Raw genomic sequence first — 24,065 nt, forward strand, 5'->3', positions numbered from 1 at the left:
AGTTCCTCCTCATCTCTGTTTTAAAAGAGCGCCCCTCCATTCCGAGGCTGTGTCCTCTGGCTTTAGACTCCCTCACCACAGGAATCATCCTTTCCACATCTTCTCTAGTGAGGTCTTTCAACATTCAATAAGTTTTATTGAGATTCCACCCCCCACCCCCCGATTCTTCTGAATTCCAGTGAGTGCAGGCCCAGAGCCATCAAACACTCCTCATATGACAAGCCTTTCAGTCCTGATGAAGGGTCTCAGCCCAAAACATCGACTGTTTACTCTTTTCCATAGCTGCTGCCTGGCCTGCTGAGTTCCTCCAGCACTTTGCGTGCGCTGCTTTCAATCCCGGAATCATTTTCAGGAACCTCCTTTGAACTCTCTCCAACGTCAGCACATCCTTTCTAAGATAAGGGGCCAAAAACTGCTCACAATGCTCCAGGTAGAGGCCTCACCAGTGCTTTGGAAAGCCTCAACATTACATCTTTGCTTTTACATTCCAGTCCTCTTGAAATGAATGCTAACATCGCATCTGCCCTCCTCACCACCGACTGTTTTAACAAGGCAATAAGAAATGTAGACAGAGTCCATGGAGGGGAGGCACTTTACATTATATTGATCATTCTGTAAGTGAATGCAATGGCAAAGAAGATGCATAAAGAGGTCAACTCAGCCAAGTCCACGTTTACTGATAAGAAATCGTACATAGAAAATCAAACTACCGTTCATTTTAAGCTATTGAACCATCAGCTACTCCTGAATGCAGCAGCGATTATGAAATTTCAGAAGTAGAAACATCATATTTCATTTGGTTCATAACAACTATATATGTTGTGTGAACCTGCTCAAGGGATGACTATTTCACCTGTGTCTGCAGCTTGTAATCCTGGGCATTAACTGTATACTTCGTCATATTATGTAACCTTGCTGATAACCTTCAGCGTCCACATAGGTATACGAAGAGCAGGGAAGGCAGAATTCTGAGACGAGAATTCACATTAGAGGAAGTGATCCTTAATTACTCGACAGCGCTGACTTCAGTCCGACTAGCTCACACTTACGCTGTGTTGCATTGGGACAATCCTTTGCATCTGGCTTGTGGCACACAAGCACACTGATCCGAGAAGCTTGACATTGGCAAGCCTATGGGCAGGGCATCACAGGGCAAGTGGCAATGCTGACATCTGCCAGACCATTGAGGCCTCTGTCCTCACACAGAGGGATATTACATACCCTAATGGTGAACAGATTTCAGTGCTGCTTGTATTTTCAAAGTAGTTTACAAAAAGCACATACAAACTGGAAATCATGACATTTGTCCATAATGTTAACCACCCTCATGGCCGGCTGGTGGCACAGTGAGATCAGCGCCGGACTCCGGAGCAAAGGTTCCTGAGTTCAAATCCAGGTCGGGCCACCCCCAAGCATGCTTTCCATCTGTGCCGGGTTGAGTGTCAAGCTAGCCACTCGGCCTTGTAAAATATACAAGGGTCAAGTCAAGGACATTCATAACGTGACCCGGTGACACCACGTGCCAGACAAGAATGGCTGAATGCCTGGTATGACAGGCTTAAAAAAAAACACCCTCATACTCACACAGTGTCCCCTGTGGTGACTATGAGGCCAATCCACACAAATATCCTTCTTGACCTTTCAGGATCTCTCACCCCAGATGAGCTATTGGTCCCAGCCAACTAAGCTACTAACTACTGATTCTAAAACCATGAAACATAGAAGCAGAATTAGGCCATTCATGGTTGATTTATTATCCCTCTCAACACCATTCTCCTGCCTTCTCCCAAATTTAACACTGACTAAACAAGAACCTATATGATAGTCAGAAGGGAGAAAATTACAGAGGGGCCATGCATTCTGATGGCTATGTGCAGGGGTTCCAACCTTTTTGATGCCATGGACCAACACCATTAAGCAAGGGGTCCAGTGACCCCAGGCTGGGATCCCTTGGTTTAATAAGACTTCCTGGAGGGATGAAGAATGCTCAAAAATTCAATAACCAAAGCCAGGAAGTTAAAGTTTGAAACAAATAGTTCACCAAAATGTTATGTCTGACCTCTCATCTTTTTTTCCCAATCCTGACGAAGGGTCTCAGCCCGAAATGTCAACTATTTACTCTTTTCCATAGATGCTGCCTGACCTGCCGTGTTCCTCCAGCATTTTGTGTGGAATTCCAGTATCTGCAGGTTTTCTTGTCTTGGAGACCAAAATGTTATGTCTGTTTCTCTTTCCACAGGTGCTGCTTGACCTGATGACAGTTTTGTTTGGTTTTTAAGTTCCTTAAAACACTAATCTTTGAGAATTATAGGGTATAATTGCAGGAAAAACTATTTTTAAAAGACACGGTGAATTAAAATATGAAAAAAAAACGCGAATGACAGGTACAAACAACAGAAAGATAGAAGTGAATTGGAAAATGGAAATATGATACACCTTGGCTACACAGGGAGATAGCTGGCATGTTAGATAGAAGAGGATTTGATTACACAGGAAACTAAATAATAAGTGTTGATCACTCCACACAGCCCATAGAAACCAGCTGCACAATCCCTCACGAGCACCATCAGCAGGCAGTATTTAACTTGTCACACCTTAAAAATCAATTAGCTTTGAACAAGGATGTGTCTGTGTTCAAAACTTGCTTTACAAGATCAGGTCATTTTATCATCCTTACGGGAGACGTTACCTCACTGAAAATCTATATCGATCTTCTTGGTAGGCCAATGCTCACGTTGATAACGAACTGTGGAACTGTGTCCTTACAAAGCAAGTGTCAGTCACCAAGAGCAAACTTCACACCCCACCTGAACTACTTGTTAGCTTAAACGGTAGATAAACAGTAATCAAATGAGAGGCCATGTGACTCACTCCAGCTCTTCCACTTTCTAAGCTTCTCCTTCAGCTGATCAATGGGCAGCACGGTGGTGCAGCTGGTGGTCCCTCTGCCCCACAGCTGGGGCAAACCAGGTTCAATCCTGCTGTTTGTGAGGTGTCCGCATGTTATCCCTGTGACCCTATGGGTTTCTTCTGGAGACTCCAGTTTCCTCCCCCATGCCCAAGGATGTGCAGGTTTTGGCGGGCGAATTGGTCCCTAATGTGAAAGTGACAGGGGCTGGGGTGGGGGGGGGAATAGATGGGAAATTAGGGAGACTAAACTGGGATTAGAGTACTAGGATTGATGGTTAACGTACTCAACGGGCAGAAAGGCCTATCCCTTTCCTATTGACTTGATAATATTATCAAACAGTGATAGACAAGGGTAGTTCCATTCCTGAATTGAGCTGAGCTGTGATCTCCATCAAAGTCATGGCTCAGACTTAGTTGCCCTTTAGGTTCATAAGGAGACCCAACGGTTGGGCCCCTAAGTCGGCAAGACCAATGAGGCAGTTAAAGCCCAATGTCAGAAAATCAGAATCAGGTTTCTTATCACCAGCTTGTGTCATGAAATTTGTTAACTTAGCAGAAGTTCAATGCAATACATAATATAGAAGAGAAAAGTATAAATAAATAAATAACAATACAAGCATATTGAGTAGGTTAAAATTCATACAAAAACAGAAATAATATATATTAAAAAAGTGAGGTAGTGTTCAAGGATTCAATGTTCATTTAGGAATCTGATGGCAGAGGGGAAGAAACTGTTCCTGAATCACTGAGTGTGTGCCTTCAGGCTTCTGTATCTCCCACCTGCTGGTAACAGTGAGAAAAGGACATGCTCTGGGTGCTGGAGGTCCTTAATAACGGACACTGCCTTTCCGAGACACCGCTCCCTGAAGATGTCTATGTTTTCAAGGTTTGTTTTGCTGCTGTTGTGTGCCGTGTTGTTCTGCCGAACGTTCTGAGCACGCTATGCTGGTGCCAGAATGTGTGGCGGCACGTGCGGACGGCCTCCAGGAAAACCTCAGGATGTGCTGGCTGTCAACGCAAACGAAGCATTTCATGGTATGTTTGTATGTACCCGAGATAAATAAATGAATCTGAATCCTGTTTGGGTAAAGTCCTGTACCTGGTGAGCAGGTTAGCAGAAGGGGAGGCAAGGATGGAATCAGGTCCAGAAGAGGAGCTGCTTTGAGCATTTCATGCTTTGATGGATGGAGTTACACAGGACAGCTAAGTCCCTATCTTGCTCTTCCCAGCCTCAGAAGGACAGTTTGCTGATTTCTCAAACAGCTTTCCTTGGTACAGGGATGGCACGGTAGCGTAGTGGTTATCACAACACTTTACAGTACCAGCAGCTCAGGTTCAACTCCCGCCATTGCCTGTAAGGAGTTTGTACATTCTCCCCATGTCCGTGTGAGTTTCCTCCAGGTGCTCCAGTTTCCTCTCACTTTCCAAAGGCATACAAGTTGTAGGTTAATTGATCATTGCAAATTATTAAATGGTCATTGACTTCTGGAAGGGGGGTGTGCACTTGCTCCTGTCCACATCAATTGTGTGCAGGTTGAGAAGGTTGACAGCTTCAAGTTCCTAGGAATGAACTTCACCAATAGTCTGGCCTGATCCAATCACACAGACACTATGGACACGAAAACTCACCAACACTGCTATCTCAGGGGGCTAAAGAAATTTGACATGTCCCCATCACCGATTTTTATTGATGCATCATCGAAAGCATTCTGTCTGGATTCGTGATGGCAAATGGTCTGCCTGTGACCACTAGAAACTGCAGTGAGTTACGGACACAGCTCAGAACATCACGGAAATGAGCCTCCCCTCCTTAGACTTTGTCTGAACTTCTCACTGCCTCAGTAAAGCCACCAACCCGGTGATCAAAGACCCCACCCATCTCGGTTCGTCCCTCTTCTCCCCTTTCCCATCCAGCACAAGATACAGAAGTTTGAAAGCATATACGGCCAAGCTCAAGGACAGCATCCACCCTACTGTTATAAAACTATTGAATGGTCTGTCCATGGCCTCCTTTAGTGCCAAGATGGGGCCACCCTCAGGGTAGAGGAGCGATACCTTATGGGTAGTCTCCAACCTGATGGCATGAATATAGATTTCTCCTTCCAGCAACAAGCATCCCCTCCACGCTCTCTTCTTTTATTCCCCACTCTGGCCTTTTAACTCTCCTCACCCGCTTATCACTTCCTCCTGCGTCCCCTCCTCCTTCCCTTTCTCCTATAGCCCACTCTTCTTCTCCAGCCTAGACCTTTCCCACCCACTTGGCTTCACCTATCACCTTCTAAGCTAGCCTCTTATCCCTCAACCCACCTTTTTATTTTGGCATTTTCCCCCTTCCTTTACAGTCCTGATGAAGGGTCTCAGCCCAAAACATCGACTGGTTATTCATTTCCATAGATGCAGCCTGACCTGCTGAGTTCCTCCAGCATTTTTGTGCATGTTACTATTGAATAGTCTCCTACTACCATAAGATGCACTCTTGACCTCACGATCTACCTCGTTATGATCTGCAACTTTATTGTTTACCTGCACTGCATTTTCTCTGTAGCTTTTACACTTCATTCTGCATTCCATTATTATTTGACCTTGTTCTGTCTCAATGCACACAGTGTGATCATTTGATCTATATGAACAATATGCAGAAGTTCTTTTTTAACTGTACCTGGATACATATGACAATAATAAACAATTTCCAAATCCATTTCCTCCTCTGGGATGCAGGGTTGACAACACAAGTCAGCCTCAGACCAACTCACAGCATTGACACATGGAAGAAATGGCTGCCGAAGGAAGCAAGATGAGAGGCATCAAAGAGCCCTACTCAATGGAACCAAGCTTAAGGAAGCTGGCTGTGGCTGCCACATTCAGAAGCCATCGTAACAGTCTCTCAGGATAGAGTCAATAGGCTAATCATCTCCAGCTACTGAATAACTGCCCCTCCAACACAGACCTATAGAAGGGAAATACACTTATTAAGCAACGATCACAATCTTATGTCATCGTCATAACACGTCACAGACAATTAAGTACTTTTGCAGCTTAGTCCATGTTGGAACTAAGGAAAGCATAGCAGCCCAAACTATGGAAGGCCAACGAAAAGCAGACATTGTAAGTAATATCGATTGAGGTACTTTGGAAGGTAGAGAGGTGTAGCACCCCTCCCCTTCTTCATATGTACAACAGGGTATTTATACAAGCACTTCAATCCCATCATTTCTCCCTCATTTTCCTTTAGACCACTTGCAATATTTTGTATTTTATTCTAATTGATAGGCTTTGCTTTGAGACCATATGCAATTTATGACTGCCACGTAACTGCCACTTGAAACTTTCCTGACCTTCAGGTTTATAGAGCTTCACTGGAGAACAAACCACTTCAGCTCAACCCCTGTACAGTCACTACTTCTACAATCAGGATTACAAGGCCACACACCGCACAGACAACGTACAAGAAATTTGAAAACCATAGAAGTATTTCAATCAAAAAGGACATCCAAAAGAATGTGGTACTGGTAAAATTACCCAACAAATAATTAAAAATGTAAGTCATTCAACCTCTCGAGGCTCCTCAACCTCAGATGGGTCCTGTACCAGAACTTCTTCCATCCATCTTAATTCCATAAACTTTGCCTCAAGTTGCAGACGTTTTCAAAAATCTCTCAAATACAGCTCATTTCTACATCAAATCGGAAGTGGTTACTTAAAAGGTTGATTCACATCTTCACTCATTAAACCATCCCACCATAGATACATCAGACACTCCTCTCCAACAGCTCCCCTGTATCCTTCATCCCCCTATTCACTACCACTTAACGTTTACACTCCACACCTCATCGCTACACCGACAGTCAATGTCGTGCTGTGCTTTCATATGTCTTGCTGATAACTAGAACAATTCCTCTTGCCAAGAGTCACTTTGTCACTTTATCATTTCAGACTCAGATTTAATATCACCAGCATATGTCGTAAAATTTGTTGTTATGCAGCAGCAATACATAATAAAAACTGTGAATTAAAGTTTGTGTATATTATATGTTAAATTAACAGTGCAAAGAAGTAGTGAGGCAGTGTTCATGGATTCAAAGTCCATTCAGAAATCTGATGGCAGAGGGGAAGAAGCTGTTCCTAACATTGTTAAGTGTGAGATTTCAGGCTCCTATACCTTCTCCCTGATGATATCAATGAGAAAAAGGCATGTCCTGGGTGATGGGGTTCCTTAATGATGGATGGTGCCTTTTTGAGGCATTGCTCCTTGCAGATGTCCAGGACGCTGGGTAGGCTACTGCCTATGGTGGAGCAGATTGAGTCTACAACTTTCTGCAGCTTACTTCGATCCAGTCCAGTGCCCCCACCTCATACTGGACAGTGATACAGTCAGTTAGAGTGCTCTCCACAGTACCTCTGTAGAAGTTTGCCAGTGTCTTTGATGACATACCAAATCTCCTCAAAGTCCTAATGAAATATAGCCACTGCCGTCCCTTCTTTGTAACTACCTTCTTTGTCATAGTCACCTTATGTACAGGTACGCCTGTAGCAAGAGTCACTTAATGTATATACTTAATCTTATGTCTTTACAGCCACACTCAGTTATTTGTACATTTTGTTTTATAGGAATACTTTTACATTAATATTTATTGTGTTCTTTTGGCTGTTATTGTGTTCTTTATGCTGCATCAGATTAGGAGGAACAATCACTTCGCTCTCCTTTACAATCATGTGCTGAAGAACGACAATAAACAATCTTGAATCTTGAATTGTTCTGTCAGCCAGAACAAAAACCTATGGAGTATTCAGAATACTGATCTGTAGCTGAAGTGAGGCGTGAATCCAAACCCAGTCCAACATATACAGCATCAACACATACTGTACTGCATCTACAATAATCATTTAATTTGCACCTTTCAAATCTCTGGGAGCTTCACATACTATATTTACTATTTTTTGGGACAACAGAAATTCAATCTGCCACAGAGACTTGAAGTTACTTTTCACTAAATTCCCGTTACGAAATTTAAACCACGGCTTTGTCTGTTTTATTTCTGCATTCGGTGACGTTTATTTGGCTTCAAACGCTCAAACAGTAGAGTCAGTTTGGCAAACAACACCCAGGTGAACATGGTTTAACTTAGCATGGCACCACAATTCCTGGTCGGAATGAAGAGGACAGGATCAGTCCCCTGGTAACCAACTTTAATCTTTATCTGCTTTATTCACCATACTGTATATTCCCATCTGTTAGCAATTTGCTGTGCAAATAAAGTAAAATAAAGTTAGAGGTAAAAGTACGGATACGGAATAAATGTGCATAAATACATCAATATCATCATGTATTTGTGATGTAAACAGCATTACAAAAAGTGGTTTAAAGTGTGACTCAGGTAATAGAGAGAGGGGGTAGAAGGGATAACTAGAATCAGATCAGATTAGCTGTCTGGGGGAAGAAGCTTTTAAATTTTTGTTTTAATAGCCCTATAGCTATTTACAGAAGACAGTTTTGGAAACGGTGGTTTGCTGGGTGGGTCGTGTCCACAATTATTTTTTTCTTGTCTACTTCTATTCTGGTAGACTGCAGCCAGTGACCGATTCTGCTGACCTGACAGTTCGCTGTGCTTTTCATCTACTGTGAGGGGCTGCTGCACTACACCAGACCGTGATGACTGACGTGAGCACTCTCTCTACAACAGCAGTGTGGAATTGCACCTGTATGTTTTGGGGAAGATGGGATTTACCAACTGCTGCAAGTAGCACATGCTCAGCTGAATCGTTTAATTAATGAAGGAGATATGGTTCTTCCCCCATGAGGTCCTGCAAAAGAGTGTTGAAACGGTGCTAACTGTTGAGCTGGTGAGGATGAATGGGTGGAGAACAGACACGTTTCTCCTGAAGTCAATGTGTACCTCCATGCTGTTGAGGGCATTCAGCTCCAAGTAGTTCTGACTGCACCAGGACACCAGCTTGTCTTCTTCCTGGTGATACCTGGATTCACCGCCCCTGGTGATTAGTCCAATCAGTGATGTCGTCCACCACTGATATATGCGCCGCTTTAAGCAAAAGAGAATCAGAAAGCAAAAAGAAAATTGCCAATGCTGGAAATCTGAAATAAAAATGGAGGACGATGGAAATTCTCAGCAAATCAGGAAAGCTGCAGTGGATTGCAACCACATCATGGGCACCAGCGGTAAGGACACTCTGAAAGGCGGCATCCAGCATTAGGAACTCCCACCACCCAGGACACGCTCTCTTCTAATGCTACCATCAGGGAGGAGGTAAAAAAAAAGCCTGAAAACACACTCAACATTTTAGAAACAGCTTCATCCCATGCACCTTCAGATTTCTGAACAGACATAAACACAAACTCACTATTTTTGCTCTCATTTTAAACCATAAGACCTTAACACATAGGGGCACAATTAGGCCCATCAAGTCCACTCCACCATTCCATCATAGCTGATTTATTATCCTTCCCAACCCCATTTTCCTGCTTTCTCCCTGTAACCTTTGTCACCCTGACTAATCAAGATCATAACAAACTCCACTTTAAATATTCACAGTGACTTGGCTCCACAGCCATCTGTGGAAATGAATTCCACAGGTTCATTGCCCTCTAGCTAAAGAAATCCCTTCCCATCACTGTTCTAAACAGATGTCTTTGTATTCTGAGCGACTGCCCTCTGGTCCTAGACTCCCCAGTGATTGGAAACATGCTCTCCACACCCACTCTATGTAGGCCTTTCAATATTTGATAGATTTCAATGAGAACCTCCTCATTCTTCTAAACTCCAATGAGTACAGGCCCAGAGCCACCAAATGCTCTTCATGCATAAACCCTTTCATTTCCAGGATCATTCTGTGAACCTCTTCTGGACCATCTCCCACATCAGTACTTTTTTCCCCTTAAATTAGGGGCCCAAAACTCCTCACAATGCTCCAAATGTGGTCCCACCAATGCCTTAAAAAGCCTCAGCATCACATCCTTGCTCTTATACTATAGTCCACTCGAAATGAATGCTAACATTGCATTTGCCTTCCTTACCACCAATTCAACCTGCCAATCTTTCAGGAATCCTGCACAAGGACCCCCAAGTCCCTTTGCACCTCTGTTTTTTGAATTTCCTTCCTATTTACAAAATAGTCTCTGCTCTTATTCCTTCCACCAAAGAGCATAACTATGCACTTCCCTACACTATGTTCCATCTGCCACTTCTTTGCCCATTCTCCCAATCTGACTAAGTCCTGCAAACTCTCTGCTTCCACAACACTATCTGCGCCTCCACCTACTTTTGTATCATCACAAACATGGCTACAAAGCCATCGATTCAGTCACCCAAATTGTTAACATATGTGCAATAATGCACTTCCAATATTGACCCCTGTGCAATATCACCAGCCCCCTTTATTCCCATTATTTGCTTCTGGCCAGTCAGCCAATCTTCTAACCATGCTAGTATCTTTCCTGTAATTCCATGAGCTCTTATCTTGTTAAGCACTTTGTCAAAGACCTTCTGAAAATCGAAGTTTACAACATCCACTGACTCTTCTTTATCTATCCTGTCTGTTATTTCCTCAAAGAATTCCAATGGATTTGTCAGGTAAAATTTCCCCTAAAGGAAACCAGGGCCTATTTTATCATGTACCTTCAAATACCCCAAATCCTCATCCTTAATAATGGACTCTAACATCTTCCCAATCACTGAGATCAGGCTAACTGGCCTATAATGTCCTTTCTACTGCTTCTCTCCCTTCTCAAAGGGTGGGGTGCCACTTACAATTTACCAGTCCTCCGGAACCTTTCCAGAATCTTGTGACTCTTCAAACATCATTACTACTGCCTCCACAATCACTGCAATCATTTCAGCTACCCCTTTCAGAATCCCAGGCTGTAGACCATCCGGTCCAGGTGACTTTTCTACCTTCGGATCTTTCAGCTTCCCAAGAATCTTCTCTCCAGTAATGGTAACTTCACACACTTCATGACCCCAACACCTGGAACTTCCACCACACTGACAGTGTCTTCCACAGTGAAGTCTGATGCAAAATACTTAAAGAGTTCATCCGTCATTGTCTTGTCCCCCATTACTACCTCTCCAACATCTTTTTCCAGCAGTCCGACACCCACTCTCACCTCTCTTTTACTCTTTATATATTAAAACTTTTGATATCCTCAGACCTTTCAGCTTCCCAAGCACCTTATCCTTCGTAATAGCAACTACACTGACTTCTGCCCCCTTGACACTCTTCATTACTGGCATACTGTTAGCTTCTTCTACAGGAAACAACTTTTGAAATCGTCCTTTATATTATTCATAGAAACATAGAAACATAGAAAATAGGTGCAGGAGTAGGCCATTCGGCCCTTCCAGCCTGCACCGCCATTTATTATGATCATGGCTGATCATCCAACTCAGAACCCCGCCCCAGCCTTCCCTCCATACCCCCTGACCCCTGTAGCCACAAGGGCCATATCTAACTCCCTCTTAAACATAGCCGATGAACTGGCCTCAACAGTTTGCTGTGGCAGAGAATTCCACAGATTCACCACTGTGTGAAGAAGTTTTTCCTAATCTCGGTCCTAAAAGGCTTCCCCTCTATCCTCAAACTGTGACCCCTCGTTCTGGACTTCCCCAACATCGGGAACAATCTTCCTGCATCTAGCCTGTCCAATCCCTTTAGGGTCTTATACGTTTCAATCAGATCCCCCCTCAATCTTCTAAATTCCAACGAGTACAAGCCCAGTTCATCCAGTCTTTCTTCATATGAAAGTCCTGCCATCCCAGGAATCAATCTGGTGAACCTCCTTTGTACTCCCTCTATCAAAGCAAAGATGTCTTTCCTCAGATTAGGGGACCAAAACTGCACACAATACTCCAGGTGTGGTCTCACCAAGGCCTTGTACAACTGCAGTAGTACCTCCCTGCTCCTGTACTCGAATCCTCTCGCTATAAATGCCAGCATACCATTCGCCTTTTTCACCGCCTGCTGTACCTGCATGCCCACTTTCAATGACTGGTGTATAATGACACCCAGGTCTCGTTGCACCTCCCCTTTTCCTAATCGGCCACCATTCAGATAATAATCTGTTTTCCTATTTTTGCCACCAAAGTGGATAACTTCACATTTATCCACATTAAATTGCATCTGCCATGAGTTTGCCCACTCACCCAACCTATCCAAGTCACCCTGCATGCTCTCAGCATCCTCCTCACTGCTAACACTGCCACCCAGCTTCGTGTCATCCGCAAACTTGGAGATGCTGCATTTAATTCCCTCATCCAAGTCATTAATATATATTGTAAACAACTGGGGTCCCAGCACTGAGCCTTGCGGTACCCCACTAGTCACCGCCTGCCATTCTGAAAAGGTCCCGTTTATTCCCACTCTTTGCTTCCTGTCTGCTAACCAATTCTCCAACCACACCAATACCTTACCCCCAATACCGTGTGCTTTAAGTTTGCACACTAATCTCCTGTGTGGGACCTTGTCAAAAGCCTTTTGAAAATCCAAATATACCACATCCGCTGGTTCTCCCCTATCCACTCTACCAGTTACATCCTCAAAAAATTCTATGAGATTCGTCAGACATGATTTTCCTTTCACAAATCCATGCTGACTTTGTCCGATCATTTCACCGCTTTCCAAATGTGCTGTTATCACATCCTTGATAACTGACTCCAGCAGTTTCCCCACCACCGACATTAGGCTAACCGGTCTATAATTCCCCGGTTTCTCTCTCCCTCCTTTTTTAAAAAGTGGGGTTACATTAGCCACCCTCCAATCCTCAGGAACTAGTCCAAAATCTAACGAGTTTTGAAAAATTATCACTAATGCATCCACTATTTCTTGGGCTACTTCCTTAAGCACTCTAGGATGCAGACCATCTGGCCCTGGGGATTTATCTGCCTTCAATCCCTTCAATTTACCTAACACCACTTCCCTACTAACATGTATTTCACTCAGTTCCTCCATCTCACTGGACCCTCTGTCCCTTACTATTTCTGGAAGATTATTTATGTCCTCCTTAGTGAAGACAGAACCAAAGTAATTATTCAATTGGTCTGCCATGTCCTTGCTCCCCATAATCAATTCACCTGTTTCTGTCTGCAGGGGACCTACATTTGCCTTTACCAGTCTTTTCCTTTTTACATATCTATAAAAGCTTTTACAGTCCGTTTTTATGTTCCCCGCCAGTTTTCTCTCATAATCTTTTTTCTCCTTCCTAATTAAGCCCTTTGTCCTCCTCTGCTGAACTCTGAATTTCTCCCGGTCCTCAGGTGAGCCACTTTCTCTGGCTAATTTGTATGCTACTTCTTTGGAATTGATACTATTCCTAATTTCTCTTGTCAGCCACGGGTGCACTACCTTCCTTGATTTATTCTTTTGCCAAACTGGTATGAACAATTGTTGTAGTTCATCCATGCAACCTTTAAATGCTTGCCATTGCATATCCACCGTCAATCCTTTAAGTGTCAATTGCCAGTCTATCTTAGCTAATTCACGTCTCATACCTTCAAAGTTACCCCTCTTTAAGTTCAGAACCTTTGTTTCTGAATTAACTATGTCACTCTCCATATTAATGAAGAATTCCACCATATTATGGTCACTCTTACCCAAGGGGCCTCTCACGACAAGATCGCTAATTAACCCTTCCTCATTGCTCAAAACCCAGTCCAGAATAGCCTGCTCTCTAGTTGGTTCCTCGACATGTTGGTTCAAAAAACCATCCCGCATACATTCCAAGAAATCCTCTTCCTCAGCACCTTTACCAATTTGGTTCACCCAGTCTACATGTAGATTGAAGTCACCCATTATAACTGCTGTTCCTTTATTGCACACATTTCTAATTTCCTGTTTAATACCATCTCCGACCTCACTACTACTGTTAGGTGGCCTGTACACAACTCCCACCAGCGTCTTCTGCCCCTTAGTGTTACGCAGCTCTACCCATATCGATTCCACATCTTCCCGGCTTATGTCCTTCCTTTCTATTGCGTTAATCTCTTCTTTAACCAGCAACGCCACCCCACCTCCCCTTCTTTCATGTCTATCTCTCCTGAATATTGAATATCCCTGAACGTTGATCTCCCATCCCTGGTCGCCCTGGAGCCATGTCTCTGTGATCCCAACTATATCATAATCATTAATAACAATCTGCACTTTCAATTCATCCACCTTATTACAAATGCTCCTTGCATTGACACATAAAGCCTTCAGGCGCTCTTTTACAACTCTCTTAGCTCTTGTACAATTATGTTGAAAAGTGGCCCTTTTTAATGCTTGCCCTGGATTTGTCGGCCTGCCACTTCTACTTTTCTCCTTTGTACTTTTTGCTTCTAGCTTCACTAGCTTACCTTCATATTTCATCTTTTCTCTTCTTATAGCCGTTTCAGTTGCCTTCTGTTGATTTTTTTGAAAGCTTTCCAATCCTCTAACTTGCTACTAATATTTTTGTATATTATATTGCTTCTCTAGCCTTTATGCAGTCTTTGACTTCCCTTATCAGCCACGGTTGCCTCATCCTTCTCTTAGAATACTTCATCTTTGGGTTGTATCTATCCTGTGCCTTCTGAAATGCCCCCAGAAACTCCAGACGTTGTTGTTCTGTCATCATCCCTGCTAGTGTCCCCTTCCAATCAAGTTTGGCCAACTCCTCTCCAATGTGTCTGTAACTCCCTTTACTCCCCTGCGATATTAATACATCTGACATCAGTGGAGTTTTTTTCATTACTCTTTTTATATATACATTTCTAATTGCAATTTATAGTTTTTTTTTAAAAAGATAAGACCACAAGACATAGGAGCAGAATTAGGCCATCTGGTCCATCGAGTCTGCTCTGCCATTCAATCATAGCTGATCCTTTTTTCTATCTCCTCCTCAACCCCAGTTCCCAGCCTTCTCCCCGTAACCTTTGATGCCACGTCCAGTCAAGAACCTATCAATCTCTGCCTTAAATACACCCAACGACTTGGCCTCCACAGCTGCATGTGGCGACAAATTCCACAAATTCACCACCCTTTGGCTAAAGAAATTCCTCTGCACCTCTGTTTTGAAAGGGTGCCCTTCCATTCTGAGGCTGTGCCCTCTTGTCCTGGACTCTCCCACCACAGGAAACATCCTTTCCACATCTACTCTGTCTAGGCCTTTCAACATTCGAAAGGTTTCAGTGAGAAACCGCCCCCCCCCCCCGGCATCCTTCTGAATTCCAGCGAGTACAGATCCAGAGCATCAAACATTCCTCGTATGATAACCCTTTCATTCCTAAAATCATCCTTGTGAACCTCCTCTGGACCCTCTCCAATGCCAGCTGTTACGTACCCCGTAACTGGGTTGCCAAACCAGCAGAAATGGATCACTCAGTTGGAGTTTGGATTATTGGAACTAAGAAAGTTTTATTAAAGAAATAAGCAACACAGTACTCTAATCAAAAGGATAATAAATACAACAGTTCAGCAATAGGATCAATCAAGCTCTATCGTCGTCTAGGGGTAAATGACCAGTTTCAAAGTGACGCAAAGTTCAGTTCAATTGAGTTCAGTTCAGTTCACAGTAATCACTGCCGTGCCGGTGGACAGGGGGGCGGGGGGAAGGAGAGAGAGAGCGAAAGCGAATGAATATTCAAAACGGCTTCCACACAGACCTTCGATATTCCTCGCAGTCAGCTTTCAGGCGAGCCCTTTGTAATGTCTTCTGAGGTCACCGACTGTGACCCCTCCGTTTCAGATACGATCGTTCCTCTGCAGTGAACCTGGCACCCAGACAAGGGCGGACACACACCAGGTTCCTGCCGATCGTACCTTTCCACCCTGTGCGTCTACGGCTTGGTCCCGCGACCAGCCCTCCAAAACTCCCACTGACTTGTGGGAGATGCACCACTTCCAGGGTCTCGTTACCTCGGGGTGTCGTGTGTGTCCTGCCTTAGCGAACCTGTCCCTTTTTAATCCTCCTGCTGGGGTATCACCTGTCCATCACACTTCAAACAGTTCAGGGTTCAAAAAGAAGCCGGTCTTGACAGCTCTCAGACCGGTGTCTCCTTCCATTAAATTCTCCCATCTCTTCATTAACATTTCCAAATGCTGCTCCATTGTCTTCCTTATCTCTCTTTCTCCTGAAGACAGGTGGCAGATCGACTGTTGATCCCACTGGTGCCAGCACAGGACAGTTAACATCTTAGTCTATGTGTACTTTTTGTAACCCTCTCTCGTCACACCCCTCACCTTTAAGGACTTTTACTGGGGTAAAAATTACCAACATGAATACATTATTTGATACACACAAATATACATCTTCATCAGCTATTTGGGTAATACAGAGAATTTTAAGTTGTCAACACCTGACAGACAGTCAGCAATCACATTTTCTGTTCCTTTTATATGTGTTATTAATAATCCCCTAAACCAGGCTCCAACTTAGCAAACTTCATAGTGGTTGAAAACACTGATGAATTGCGATCAGTGTAACCTCTCACTGGGTTTCGTCCCGGACCAAGATAACAAGGGTCGTCCCATCCCGACTTAGTTTTCTCTCGCAAGGGCTTAGTAGGAGGGGGAGGGGTAGTAACCGCAGAGTTATTGCAAAACTTCCTATGGTACCCCACCATCTCCAAGAGCCTTCTGAGGGCCCTCTTGTCTGTCGGGGTTGGGATGTCAAAGATAGCCCGCAATTTAGTTTGCATCTTTAGCTTGCCCCGTGTTACCACAATTCCCAGATAAGTAACCTTCATGTGGCCGAACTCATTTTTTTCAAGGTTCACTATCAAGCTGGCTTCAGACAGCTGTATTACATCGCCAATACACACTTCTGTGTTCGTTAACCCTTTCGTCACTGAATTACTCATTCTATAGGGCTGTTGCTCACTAGGCTGACCTAGCGTGTCAAACACCACCCAACGTCCCAGTTCTTTGCATCGCCTCGGGACAATCAAACACACGTGTGCGAGCCGTTTAATTACTTCTCCTAAAGAGTCACTTTGTTCGGGGATTAAGGGAGAGACCTTATCAGCAGAGCTGGCCAAAACAATAGCCTTCTCCTATCTGGTCGATACCATACTCATCTCTTCAAAATGGTTTTTTTTAACTTATCAGGGGGACCCTAGCTTCATTGATTTCCGCGCTAACACCGACTAGGTTTGTTAGCATATCAAAAACCTGTGACCGTCTCAGTTCGCGTCTGCCATAATCAATAACATCCTTCCTCCTGAGCAGCCAGTAAACCTCTTTCATGATTCCGCCGACTGTTTCCCTCAGCACCTCAAAATGTCCACCGAGGGGTACCTTGTGGGCCAGGTTAAAAATCTCATCTCCAGAGATTTTTGGCACCATCCCCCATTCCTCATCTGCGGTACTTGGTCTCCCTTCCTTCCTTAGCACCTCCCCTTGGTACAAGGCTGGTAGAAATGTCTCAGCTAAATTTACTTCGGCAGTCCCGGATGAGTCCATGGGTGGGGCCTCAATGCTGGCAGGCTAACCTGTCAATCTCACGGCCGAGAACACAATTCCCCCGGCGAGGTCATTACCGAGCAAGACTTCCACGCCTTTCATCGTTAATTCGGGACTCACCCCGATCGTGACTGGTCCAGAGACCAAGTTGCTTTGTAGGTGTATCTGGTGCAAAGGGACTGCCTCCGTCCCTCCCCCAATACCTTTTACCTTGACCTCCCCAGTCTGGGTCTCTGAGCTGAACTCTAATACACTCTTCAATATCAATGACTGACACGCTCCCATGTCTCTCCAGATCCGCACTGGAACTGGGTTTAACCCCTCCATCGACACCAGTCCGGCCGAGATAAACCTCTCGCGCCCTTCCTGAACTTTGGCAGACCTTTCCTCTCCTAGCGGTTCATTTACCAGCTCGATACAGCCAGTCAAAATCGCCGTTTTTCCTTTCCCCGTCTCCTTCTTTGGGGCAAAGCACCTGGACGCAAAGTGTCCGACTTTCCCACAATTATAACAGACGACCCCAGGAGACTTCCTACCAGACTGCTCCCAGTCTACCTTATCCTTCTCACTAATCCCCAGCTTACTTTCTGACTTTTCTGGCGGACTCTCCCCGCCGTCCTGACTACCCTTCTGGTAGCCTTTACTCGGGGCAAACTTCATTTTATGCGTCAACGCGTACTCATCCGCTAACTTAGCAGTTGCGGCTAACATGGCTGCCTCTTTCTCATCTCAGCCTCCGGGACCAACTCATAAATCCTGAGGATGGCCTCTTTCACCACCTCATACCTCTGGGCATCTTCCACAGACAAAGCTGAGTAAGCTTGTTGGGCTTTTCCTTTAAGTACACTCTGAAGCAAAACAGCCCACTTATCCCTCGGCCAGTCCTGACTTCTTGTGCTTTTTGAGCTCCTCACTTGAGATTCAATTTCACGCAACCCTGCCACTTTGATCTGGCCCACGCCTTCATTAACCAGGTCCAACACTTGCCTTTCTTGGATCTTGCCCCTCCTGACAAAGGTCAATAGCAACTTTTTCAAAATGGAGAAAGTACCGATCCACATCGGTATTGTCAAATGGGGGAACCAGCCTAACCTCCTGGGTCGCCCTGAACCCTCCACCTTGGTTCGGCATGGTCCCCTGCGCTGCCATCATCTTTAACCTCTCCAGCTCGAACTCCCTTTCCCTCTGTTTCCCCAACTGCCTCTCTTTCTCTTCTCGCACCCATCGCCTCTCTTTCTCTTCGTGTTCCAGCTGCCGTACCCGGAACTCATGCTCGAGTCTCAGTTTTTCAAGCTGCACCTGTACGGCGTCTCCAGCAGGTTTTTCAATAGACACCACCTCCAGCTCCCCTTGGGGAAACACACCTTTAGATACATAATGCTCTACGATAGCTCTGTGTATCTCCTCTCTCCTCATTGTCGACTTCTCCTTAGCAAGATTCAACCGTTTGGCCACAGCTGCCAATTCCGCTTTCCTGGCATCCTCTAATGCCTCCAAGGTCGGCGCCTTTAGAAATTCTTCAATCTCCATTTCTGCTGTTTGCCTTTTCTTTCTTTCGGGAATTTTAACCCAATCAATTTACTCTGTCCCAAATTTAGCGTTCAAAATCCCGGACGAGAACCCCACTTATGTTACATACCCCGTAACTGGGTTGCCAAACCAGCAGAAATGGATCACTCAGTTGGAATCTGGATTACTGGAACTAAGAAAGTTTTATTAAAGAAATAAGCAACACAGTACTCTAATCAAAAGGATAATAAATACAACAGTTCAGCAATGATAAATACACATGTACACAGAACTAGGATAATAGGATCAATCAAGCTCTATCGTCGTCTAGGGGTAAATGACCAGTTTCAAAGTGACGCAAAGTTCAGTTCAATTGAGTTCAGTTCAGTTCACAGTAATCACTGCCGTGCCGGTGGACAGGGGGGCAGGGGGAAGGAGAGAGAGAGCGAAAGTGAATGAATATTCAAAACGGCTTCCACACAGACCTTCGATATTCCTCGCAGTCAGCTTTCAGGCGAGCCCTTTGTAATGTCTTCTGAGGTCACCGACTGTGACCCCTCCGTTTCAGATACGATCGTTCCTCTGCAGTGAACCTGGCACCCAGACAAGGGCGGACACACACCAGGTTCCTGCCGATCGTACCTTTCCACCCTGTGCGTCTACGGCTTGGTCCCGCGACCAGCCCTCCAAAACTCCCACCGACTTGTGGGAGACGCACCGCTTCCAGGGTCTCGTTACCTCTGGGTGTCGTGTGTGTCCTGCCTTAGCGAACCTGTCCTTTTTTATCCTCCTGCTGGGGTATCGCCTGTCCATCACACTTCAAACAGTTCAGGGTTCAAAAAGGAAGCCGATCTTGACAGCTCTCAGACCGTGTCTCCTTCCGTTAAACTCTCCCGTCTCTTCATTAACATTTCCAAATGCTGCTCCATTGTCTTCCTTATCTCTCTTTCTCCTGAAGACAAGTGGCAGATCAACTGTTGATCCCACTGGTGCCATCACAGGACAGTTAACATCTTAGTCTATGTGTACTTTTTGTAACCCTCTCTCGTCACACAGTATATCTTTTCTAAGATGAGGGGCTCAAAACTGTTCACAGTATTCAAGGTGAGGCCTCACCAGTGCCTTATAAAACCTCAGCATCACATCCTTGCTCTTGTATTCTAGACGTCTCAAAATGAACGCTAACATTGCATTTGCCTTCCTCACCACCAAGTCCCTCTGCATCTCAGATTTTTGGATTTTCTCCCCATTTAGAAAATAGTCAGCACATTTATTTCTACTACCAAAGTGCATGACCATGCATTTTCCAACATTGTATTTAACTTGTCACTTTCTTGCCCATTCTCCTAATCTGTCTAAGTCCTTCTCCATCCTACCCATTTCCTCAACATTGCCTGTCCCTCCACCAATCTTTGTATCATCTGCAAACTTGGAAATAAAGTAATCTATTCCATCATCTAAATCATTTTTATACCGCATAAAAAGTGACCCCTGCAGAACACCACTAGTCACTGGCAGCCAACCAGAAAAGGATCCTTTTATCCCCACTCGCTGCCTCCTTCCAATCAGCCAATGCTCTAACCATGTTAGTAACTTTCCTGTAATACCATGGGCTCTTAACATGGTAAGCAGTCTCACGTGTGGCACCTTGTCAAAGGCCTTCTGAAAGTCCAAATATACAACATCCACTGCTTCCCCTTTATCTATCCTATTTGTAATCCCCTCAAAGAATTCCAACAGGTTCGTCATGCAGGATTTTCCCTGAAGGAAACCATGCTGACTTTGTACTATCTTGTCCTGTGTCACCAAGTACTCCATAACGTCATCCTTAACAATTGACTCTAACACCTCCCCAACCACTGAGGTCAGCCTAACTGGTCTATAAGTTCCTTTCTGCTGCCTCTCTCCTTTCTTAAAGAGTGGAGTAACGTTTGCAACGTTCCAATGGATAATATTAAAAAAGAGTGGCAAAAGGAGTAGGGTACAGAGATAGAGGAGGTTATATGGAATGAGGCTTTGGAGTATGTTAACTCCTGTTCCATCAGTGCCAGGCATTGTTTAATACAATTTTCAATCCTATATAGACTACATTACTCAAAAGTAAGGATTCATAAAATATTCCCAGAGGTGTCCCCAATGTGTGAGAAATGCAAGTACTCGGAGGCAAATTTGTTACATAGATATGCTTTATGTCCCAGGATACAAGAGTATTGGAGGCAAATATTTGAGGTCCTATCGAAGGTACTAAAGGTTCAGATAATACCAGACCCTATTTTAATAACTTTTGGAACTTCTGCCAGGTCAAATAAATTCCAGGCTACCCAGCAACAACTCCAGACCTATGGCATACTTAATGGAAAGAAACTCATACTGATGTTCTGGAAAAAGGAGGAAACTCCATCACTTAGACAACGGCTGGCTGCATTAACGGATACTCTGCACCTAGGGAGGATAAGATATGTTTTCAAGAACAGACTCAAGGAAAAAATCTGGCAACCATTACTGTTGTACTTAGAAGAGACCGACAGCTGAACTAAGTGTGGGAAGGCGGTAGGACCTAAACAGCACATACGGGAGGGGTGAGGGGAGGGTAGGGCTGGGAAGGGGAAAGGAGACGGGGTGGTAGGGTTTCCTTTGCTTTTTGCTTTTTACTATACATACATTCATTTGATTTTCATTATGTTGTTATAAGAAAGAAAAGGAAAAAAGAGGCATTGTACTTTAGAACATTGTCGGTTGTGGTTAACCTGATGTTGCTTCACAATAAAAACATTTGAAAATGCTTGCAATTTTCTAGTCCTCTGGCACCATGCCAAAGTCCAATGATTTTTGAAAGATCATTTCTAGTGCCACCACAATCTCTAATGCTACCTCTTTCAGAACCCTAGGGTGCAGTTCATCTAGTCCAGGTGACTTATGTACCTTTAGGTCTTTCAGCTTTTTGAGCACCTTCTCTCTTGTAACAGTAACTGCACCCACTTCTCTTCCTTCACACACTACATCAGGCATACTGCTAGTATCTTCCACAGTGAAGACTGACACAAAATAATCATTTAGTTCAGCAGCCATCTCCTTGTCCCCATTATTTTTCCTGCCTCATTTTCTAGCAGTCCTATATCCACTCTCATTTCTCTTTTATTTTTAACATACTTGAAAAAACTTTTACTATCCACTTTGATATTATTTGCTAGCTTGCTTTCATATTTCATCCTTTCCTTTCTAATGTTTTTTTTAGTTGCTTTCTGTAGGCTTTTTAAAACTTCCCAATCCTCTATCTTCCCACTAATTTTTGCTTTGTTATATGCCCTTTCTTTTGCTTTTACAATAGCTTTGACTTTCCTCGTCAGCTGTGGTTGTACTATTTTACCATTTGAGTATTTCTTCATTTTTGGAATACACATGTCCTGCACCCTCTGCATTTTCCCCAGAAACGCACGCCATTGCTGCTCTGCGGACATCCCTGCCAGCAGCTCCTTCCAACTTACTTTAGCCAACTCCTCTCTCAGACCACTGTAATTTCCCTTACTCCACTGAAATGCTGCTACATCAGACTTTACTTTCTCCCTATCAAATTTCAAGTTGAACACAATCATATTGTGATCACTGGTTCCTAAGGGTTCTTTTACCTTAAACTCCCTAATGCCTCCAGTTCAATACATAACACCCAATCCAGTATAGCTGATCCCCTCATAGGCTCAACAACAATCTGCTCTAAAAAGCCATCTCGTAGGCATTCAACAAACTCACTCTTGAGATCCATTACCAACCTGATTTTCCCAATCTACCTGCATGTTAAAATCTTCCACAATTACCATAACATTGCCCTTCTGACTCGCTTTTTCTACTTCTTGCTGTAACCTGTGGTCCTCCTCCCAGCTTCTGTTGGGAGGCCAACATATAACTGCCATCAACATCCTTTTTCCCTTGCAGCTTCTTAACTCAACCCACAAGGATTCAACATCTTCTAATCCTATGTCACATCTTTCTACTGATTTGATGCCATTCTTTACCAGTAGAGCCACACCACCCCCTCTGCCTACCTTCCTATCTCTCCGATATAACGTGTAACCTTGAACATTCAGCTCCTAACTACAACCATCCTTCAGCCACAATTCAGTGATGGCCACTGATGCATTGCATTTTACTGCTGCTGCAAAACATACTGTAAGTTAGTGGTATCGAACCTGGTTCTGATTCTGGGTAAGCACTTCGGGTCAACACACAAAACGCAGCAGTTCAGGCAGCATCCATCCGGCCTTGTGTGTGTTGCTCCAAGTTTCCAGCATCTACAGTCCCTGGTGTCTAACACTTCAGGTCAATGACACTGGAGCAGGTTTTACAAACATACTGTTTAAATCAATCCTCCAGTCAATGCATTTTAAAGACACAATTGATTCAGCTTCTAGCAGGAGACCTTGAAGTGCTTTTGATCACAAGATCGGTTTGTTGCAGACCTTCTTTAAATCTACTTTTTGATGTTAGTTAGACTGAGTTTTGCAGGTCCAGCCCAGTCACCTGCCTGAGACGCTGGTGCCAATATTTGTTCCCTTACTCTACAAATAAGTTGTGTGCACAACTCAATTTTATAGTTCTGTGGAAGTGCTTACCTGGCAGGTGGTGTCGCAATATCTTGCCAATTTGCACTGTGAACATCGCAGCAGAGATTCTTTCCTGTGAAGAGAGAAATATACACTCAGTGACCACTGTATTAGGTACACCTGCTCACTAATGCAAATATCCAATCAGCCAATTAAATGGCAGCAACTCATTGCATAAAAGCATGCCGACATGGTCCAGAGGTTCAGTTGTTCAGACCATTATCAGGACGCGGAAGAATCGTGATCCAAATGAATTTGACCGTGGAACAGGGTGGTTTGAGTATCTTAGAAACTGCTAATTTCCTGGGATTTTCACACACAACAGTCTCGGAAGTTTACAGAGAATGGTATGGAGGACAAAAATCGTCCAGTGAGCACCAGTTCAGAAAACGACCCGTTAATGAGAGAGGTTCAAGGCGAATGGGCAGAATGATTCAAGCTGACAGGAAAGCGACAGCAACTCAAATAACCACGCGTCACTATAGAGGTGTGCAGAGGAGCATCTAAATGTCGAACCCTGAAGTGGACAGGCTGCAGCAGCAGAAGACCACAAATGTACACTCAGTGGCCATTTAGTACTCACCAAATAAAACAGATTAATGTTGTGAAACACTTCTGAAA

General features: G+C 44.2%; 1 protein-coding gene across 1 annotated transcript in view; it reads right to left on the bottom strand.

The window, feature by feature from the left end:
• The window catches only part of smyd3 (SET and MYND domain containing 3), a 1,006,799-nt gene that overhangs the window by 791,684 nt on the left and 191,050 nt on the right, over positions 1-24,065 (bottom strand). Inside the window, exon 2 of the mRNA XM_063055475.1 lies at positions 23,454-23,517. Coding sequence (XP_062911545.1) covers positions 23,454-23,517 — 64 coding nt within the window. The remainder of the gene's footprint in view (positions 1-23,453; positions 23,518-24,065) is intronic.

This window comes from Mobula hypostoma, chromosome 8 (genome assembly GCF_963921235.1).
Source record: "Mobula hypostoma chromosome 8, sMobHyp1.1, whole genome shotgun sequence".
Taxonomy (NCBI): domain Eukaryota; kingdom Metazoa; phylum Chordata; class Chondrichthyes; order Myliobatiformes; family Myliobatidae; genus Mobula; species Mobula hypostoma.